At 39.3% G+C, this 7,060-nt stretch overlaps 1 protein-coding gene across 1 annotated transcript in view; it reads left to right on the top strand.

The window, feature by feature from the left end:
- Positions 1 to 658: 658 nt before the first annotated feature.
- The window catches only part of Npc1a (Niemann-Pick type C-1a), a 109,705-nt gene continuing 103,303 nt past the window's right edge, over positions 659 to 7,060 (top strand). Inside the window, exon 1 of the mRNA XM_080273898.1 lies at positions 659 to 757. Within this exon, the coding sequence (XP_080130024.1) occupies positions 701 to 757 (57 nt within the window). The 5' untranslated portion in view covers positions 659 to 700. The remainder of the gene's footprint in view (positions 758 to 7,060) is intronic.

Genomic DNA, 7,060 nt, shown 5'->3' with positions numbered 1-7,060 from the left:
GTAAAGACATCAAACATAAATAAATGACTGAATAAAAGGCGTTTCATTTAATAGACCTGAGGCCCGACACGATATTCGATATTTAAAAATGTTCTCAGTTTTGGGATGCTGTGTTGATCTGTTCCCTGTGACATAAATAAAACGTAACCCCGTACCTTCATAACCACAGCAGGAACATAATGGCTTATAATTCATATCTGCATTCGTGCACCGGTATATCTTAATGCTCAGGAAGCCGGAACTGCCTTCATGTTAATGTGGATGCGTCAAGACACACGAGCTAGATAAGGAAGGGGATAATGACTGATGATTAATAAAAAAACTCAGGAAGTGGGTGGAGATTTGGCACAGAGGGGAGATATGGCACCACCGTCTTTGTTGTTAACGATGCGACACCGGCCGAGCAGACTCAGTACTAACGCGGACAGCGAGGGGGGAGGTATTCAGTCTTTAGCGCTGGCGTTCAGTCATCTTGCCTTGTTGTTATCTGATTTACCGCATCTTCACCAGTTTAGCTACTACAAGAGTGCACTTATACCACCGATAGTAAAAATCCCGGCACTAGACTCTGGATATAGGCGGGATAAGACCATTGTTTCATTGTGTAGGGGCACTCGGCTTGACTGAAGATCGGCTTAGATTTCCTGTTCCTCATCGTATTATGGTGCGAGGCTGAACAAGGGACTGCAAGCTAGTGAAGATGACTGGCGTGAGGGCGGTGGCCACGCTTCTGCTCCTGGTGGCTGTGGTTGACAAGGTAAGATAGCGTGTGTGTCTATGTAAATTGATACGTATCTTAGTTTTTAACCACCTTGCCTCGACTGACGTGTGTACCTTATTCTTGCTACCTCAAGAAGATGTTAAGTTTATGTGAGTTTTTCCATACAGTAAAGGTTAGATAGAGCCGATTGAACCCCAGCTCTGCCATAGATTCCAGAGTTAAATACGCCAGAATGATAGATAAGATACGTCACAGGTTCAAGGGGTTAACCTATATACGCTTTACTTGGGGTTTAAATTACTTATGTCTGTCACGGAAAATATATACTTTATGTTGTTATCGAATTATAAACCGTTGTTCTTTGAGTGCATACGTGATTTGTGGATATTGAACACAAAGAGTAGCTAACAAAGTAGGCTATAGGGCAATGAACTTAGCTACAAATAGTACAGTGTATTATGTAATTTGTCACTTTTTGAATTTGTGGTGAGGTGGAAGGTTTTATAATTTGTTGATCTAGGTAAAGCATGACATTTTTGTGTACGGTAATTCAATATAGTGAGTTTATCTGATGGAACTGGGCCACTCAGCAACCTAAATACTGGGTTATTGTGACATGAAATTTTGATGAACCTTAGTTATGGGGTAAATGTGAGTCTCCTTGGTTACTAGCCTGGTTGATCCTCCAATCTACTATCCCCGGGCCATCAACTGAGCTTTCATGATAAATTAGACAATGATACTGTACTAGGGTACTCTTTTACTGATTGATATATACTTTATCATGACTTATTGATGTAAGGTGCAAGGATCAGTGCCTGTTTTTATAAAATAAGATAGTTAAGCATGCATACTGTGTATTATTTACTAATCTTTTTTTTTTTTTTCTTTTTTCATTATGACAGTATGTTGTTGATGTTTTGTGCAGGCATCAGTCTTTTTTTTTTTTTTTTAAATATAAATTAAGATAATTATGCATGCTGGGTCCTTTAGTCTTGTCAGTCCCCTCAGAAAAGAAGTGCATGAGGGCTTCTGTAAGACTCAAAGTGCAGGGCAGACAACACGTGTACAAGGTGACAGATAAGAGCATGAGTGTCCTCGTTGATATTTGTATGCTTGGCCAGACCTGGAGTATGGCATGCTAAGAACTTATCACCACGTTGTCGTATTTGGTGTTAAAATGCAATACAGTACCCGCCTGATATGGTACAGTAGTTACTTTATTTTAACTTGGCCCAGCTTGTCATCCTCTTAGAACTTATTTCTCGTGGCTCAGCGGCATATAAAAACAGTGCTACAGCTGTACACGTTCCATAGCAATTTTGCATGACTAGCATCATATTTAGTGCTAATCTGACATTACAGCTTGGCATTCAAGATGGAGAGATGGCAGTTTAGGGCCAGGTTAGAGTAAAAGGGAAGTATGGTACCAGTAGTTATGTTTGTGAGCTTATATCTTTGAGAAGGAATTAGATATAACATACCGTAATTCACTACAAAGCATGAATTTTTTAGATACCGTAGGCACAGTAAATAATTGGGGTTATTTTGATACAGTACCACATGAATTTGTTTGTAAAATATAGTACTACACAATGGATGATAGATGGAATACTGGTACTCTATTTTGACATGGGATGGCATTTTCCCATGACTAAGTAGCCTGTGTGGTCCCTTTCTGTGTGCCATAACAGATTGCACCACACACCTTTAGCTTAGAAAGATTTCTGTTAAGAGTTATCCTCTACATTATGATAATAATGATTATTACCATACTGTTGTTGTTGTTATTATTATTATTGTTATTATTATGAGTGGTACTGTATTAGTTTACTCTTCCTAGTTCTCATATACTGTACTATTCATCAGCTTATGGCAAGCCCTCTTCCTTAAAAGGCTAGAAAGAATCCTCGTCAAACCTGTCATTTTGACAGTACAGGGTATTTTGTTTTTGCTAATGTTATATCCCATTCTACATTGCTCTGAAGGGGTTAAGACTATAAGAATCACAGTGCAGTAGAGTTTAACCTGCTAAGGTGGTAAATACATATGTAAGTGGCTTCATCGTGTGTTAGATTTTTTGATTGGGGGAATGATGAATAGAATAAGAGTCCAAAAGTTAATGCCATCAGTTCATGGGGTCTTTCCTGAGCTGAATAAATTCATTTGTTGCCAGGAAGAATAATATACACTGTTGCCTGGATCCTTGAGCAGAAGAGAACAGTGCTCATAATTGATAGTTTGTGAGTGGTTATGGACTGTAGGTACCGGTATTTGTAATTATGGTGTTGGGGAGTGTTGTGGTTGTGTGTCATCTGCAGGCTGGTGTTTACTCCGTGCTTCCTACTTGTGTAACGTTAGGGAGACCCATAGTGGACCAGAAAACACTGAGGGTAGGGCGGACTCTGGGATTATGATTATTACTTTGTCTTGCTGCTTACTCATGGCTTTCACCTTATGGATTTGTTTATATGTTGTTAATTGAAGAAATGAATATTTAAAATGATGCTGGAAAGTGTCACCACATCAACATCCTATGCCAATTCTGATTTAAGCATGTTATAATCAGTGTCATTGGATTGGGTAGAAAACCTATCTGTCTATTGCCAGACGCCTTAATTCTGTAAGGGGTGTCCACAAACAAACTGCCTTCATGTCGCCCTGTCCCCCGCCATTTCACAAGTTCAATTTATTTTAAGAGTTGTGGCTGAAGCTAGAGTGCAGCAAAATGAGGCATGAATTTTAAACTTTTTTTTAGGTATCATAGGCCTATACTGGAATTATCACCAGCTTACCTGTTCCGTACCAGTTTTGTGTTAGTTGTGGACAATGGCCAAGATAATCTTTCAGATTTTACTGGACATCATTCATATTTTGTTCTTACTGTTAACCTGTTTTGGGGCAACTGATCACTTAGGCATTTTATTCTGGATGACACCAAAGTTTTATTCAGCGTAGGAAGAACCTTGTCCAGCGAAGTGGTGGACAGGATCCAGAAAAGGTGAAGAAACAAAATCGCAGAACTATCGTTAATCGTTTTCATAGGCTCCAACATACATGCATGCAACGGCATTGCTCAGCTAATGGCGGCTGTCCGTGCTGCCCAGTCTGTGGCAGCTTCCCTGTTCTGTCATTCATCCCTAAGGTCACACTTAATGACCTTATCCCAAGTCTTTTTCAGTTTACTTCTGGCAACCTTACCCCAGATGTTCAGACTTCTCACTTTCTGCACCCAGTTATCATCCCTCATCCTCCTCACATGCCCAGACCATCTCACTCTGCCTCTCCTCATCACAACACCAATACATTCCAGTCCTATCCTACCTTTCAGCTCTTCCATCATTAACCTAGCCCTCTCAGGCCTCGCACTCAGGGATGCACTGCACATCTACCAAATTGTTGTCATTTCTGTATGTTTGAGCCTGTGAATATCCTCTTCCTTTACAGCCCAGGTCTCACCATTATACAGCATTACACCCATAACACATGCTGCATACAAAGATCCCTTTGCATGGAGGAAGAGCCTCCATCATAATACTGCAGCTAATTCTGTCCCAGATCTCGGTGCTGTATAAATGTGGTTGAATCAGTATCCATACTTTTTTCTTTTTTTTTTTTTTTTTTTTTTTTTTAAGATGGTACTCATGTAGTGTATTATCTAGGTCCCTATGTTTCTGTGTACATTACACAGTACATAGTAGAGGTCAACAAGCTTTGTAATGCGATAAGGAAATATCACATTTGTGTGAAGTCAGAATTTTGGGTGCTTGAATAGTGTGTGAATGAGTGTCTAATTCATTTTGCTGAGCATGCTGTTGATAGTTTACCCTCATTCATAGCCTACTTTGTTATTTCTTGTTTTTGAATTGTACCTCACCCTGTCGTTAAGTGGGAAAAAAGGTCTAGGATAATGATGGTGATGATGTTAGTCATGCACCATCTCCTTCATCTGGGAGATTTTGACCTCAGTATCCTGTTAGGGATCAAATGCACGATGAGCAGAAACTGCCAGATCCAGACTGTTGCATGATAGCGTTGAAAATTTTAAATTTCCTTTTTTAAGGCATTTTGCGGTACAGTATTGGTTGCCACATGAAGGTGCATGTTTTCGTAATGGGAGTACACCCTCCAACAATCATTCTGTCCGTGTTGTGTGGATGGTACGATAGGTTATGGCTCATTGCATTTTGTAGCATGTCTGACTACAGTGCATTTGTTGCAGCGGTTCCACACTAACTACTGTACACACTACACAGCATACAAGGATACAAGCTAGGAAATCTCAAAACATTATTGTCACCCATCTAGCTTTTTGATTTGAATAATTTTTAAACTGGACATGCGTACTCATAATATAGGCATAATCTGTTCTTTGCTTTCTTGTTCATAATGATGGGTCCTTATATCATCCTTCATGATGTGGTGCAGGATGTGGAGTCCAAGGTTGTATTGCATTATTATACAGTATACCCGTTAGGCCAAGCTTTAAGTAATTCTCTCTCTCTCTCCTACATGGTGTATTGTATTCATTTTAAAGTTATCCTACCATTACACTTCACATTTTTGGGTGATATTGACCATATATTAGTGACTAATAAGTTTAGGGTGATATTGGTGGTGGTGGTGGTCTGTGCAACTCTCTCCCCATCTGTCAAGCTCATAATTCATATAGTATTGTTTGACCACAGAAGCTCCTATCCACTGAAGTGTTATCTTATGTCTGGCGATAGATTCTCTGTTTCTTGTTTTCATTCCCTTATTTCCTGTATCATGCCCACTTATGTTATTATCTTAGCCCCAGGAGCATCTTAACATGAAATTGGTAGACTGCAGGTTGAAGTTACCTCTCTGCAGTTCACCATCTTCCTTTCAAGGGATAGGGAGGAAGCTGAGAGATTTTTGTAGTTATGTGCTGTGTCTGGTTATATTTTATCGCCATATTACAGCCATAATCAACAACCCTAATCCTGCCATGGTTCTGATGGATGTAGGGATAGAATGATTTTTGTGATAGCTTTCTTGGCTCTGTGTTTTCCTGTTTGTGGATCCTCTCTCTAATTTATGTTGTAATAGTGGGAAATGGGTCATTAGATGATGGTGATGATAATGTTTCTGCTCCTTCCCCCCCCCCACTCCACCCCCCTTTAGAGAGAGAGAGAGAGGGAGAGAGAGGTACTTATGTGTTTTCCTACAGTTCATCCATTAGTGATAAAAACTAGTGGGCTGATTCCAGAGTTTACTTTGACTGTTTATGGTAGAAATTTATCGTGGGTTAACAGGCAGAAGTGGTATCGTGGGCAGTTAACCATATACAGTATATCCAAAAATAAGTAGCTAAGGAAGAGGCATTACGGAGCTTAACCGCCGTGAATATAGGCCTGGTAAAGATGGGATACAGCATTGATTAATCCCTTCACTACTAGAGTTCTTTTACCAGGGCCTGTATCCTTGTCGGTTTACCGGTATTATGTTAACTTAAAATTCAAAATGAGATGGTGGTTGTAGGACATTATTTAAATTTTCCACGCTAGGTCATTGCCTCCAGCATTATTTTAATCACAGATTTTTAAATTTGTATGTAAGAGTGTGAACAGTCCCCACTTAACAAGGATGATGATGTATTTAGTTTTCCTCACGTGTTTATTCAGTTTAGGTTTGATATTTCGAACATAATGAGACCCATGAAAGAGGATAGCGTTAATGGAAGTGAATTAGGCCTATGAGTGGCCATGATTGGTGATTGGAGACAGTAATGGGTGTTGTTCCCCCAGCTTATCACTCCTCCCCACACGCCACCCAACTCGTAGATAAGTCCAGCCTTATTGTACCTGTTTGTCTTTGGTATCTACATGACCACTACCCGTAGATTTATCTGTAGTAGAACCGTTTCCAAGAGCATAACCTACTGTATATACATTTACATACGGTACTGTAAACGTATACCTTTTATCTATTTATATAAAATTGTGTGTGTGTGTGTTTGGATTGTACTACTGTAATAGCATTCGATTTTTACACAGTACCATACTTTTTAACTGTTGATTTAAGTTGATTTTAGCAACAGACATATAAATAGATTTTGATACGGAGATTGTTGCTGTAGAAATAGATATACTTAGAAATATAGTTGATAGATAAATAGGTATAGGTTGTATACATAATACGGCATTTACAACCATCCATAAATGCATTATTATTTATTTCGCATGAAACCAGAGATTGGCTGCAATGTAGGTAGGGTAGGTAGAAAGATTTACTGTAGTTTATAACCATGGTGCTCGGTGTTGTAATATGCATCTGTCTATCTGTTTAATGCCAGACGACATAATCCCGTAAGGG

The sequence above is a fragment of the Coenobita brevimanus genome, chromosome 56, assembly GCF_032717465.1.
Source record: "Coenobita brevimanus isolate Jiangsu-jjx chromosome 56, ASM3271746v2, whole genome shotgun sequence".
Taxonomy (NCBI): Eukaryota; Metazoa; Arthropoda; class Malacostraca; order Decapoda; family Coenobitidae; genus Coenobita; species Coenobita brevimanus.
The sequence above is the reverse complement of the archived record's forward strand: the minus strand, read 5'-3'. Positions and strand labels throughout refer to the sequence as shown.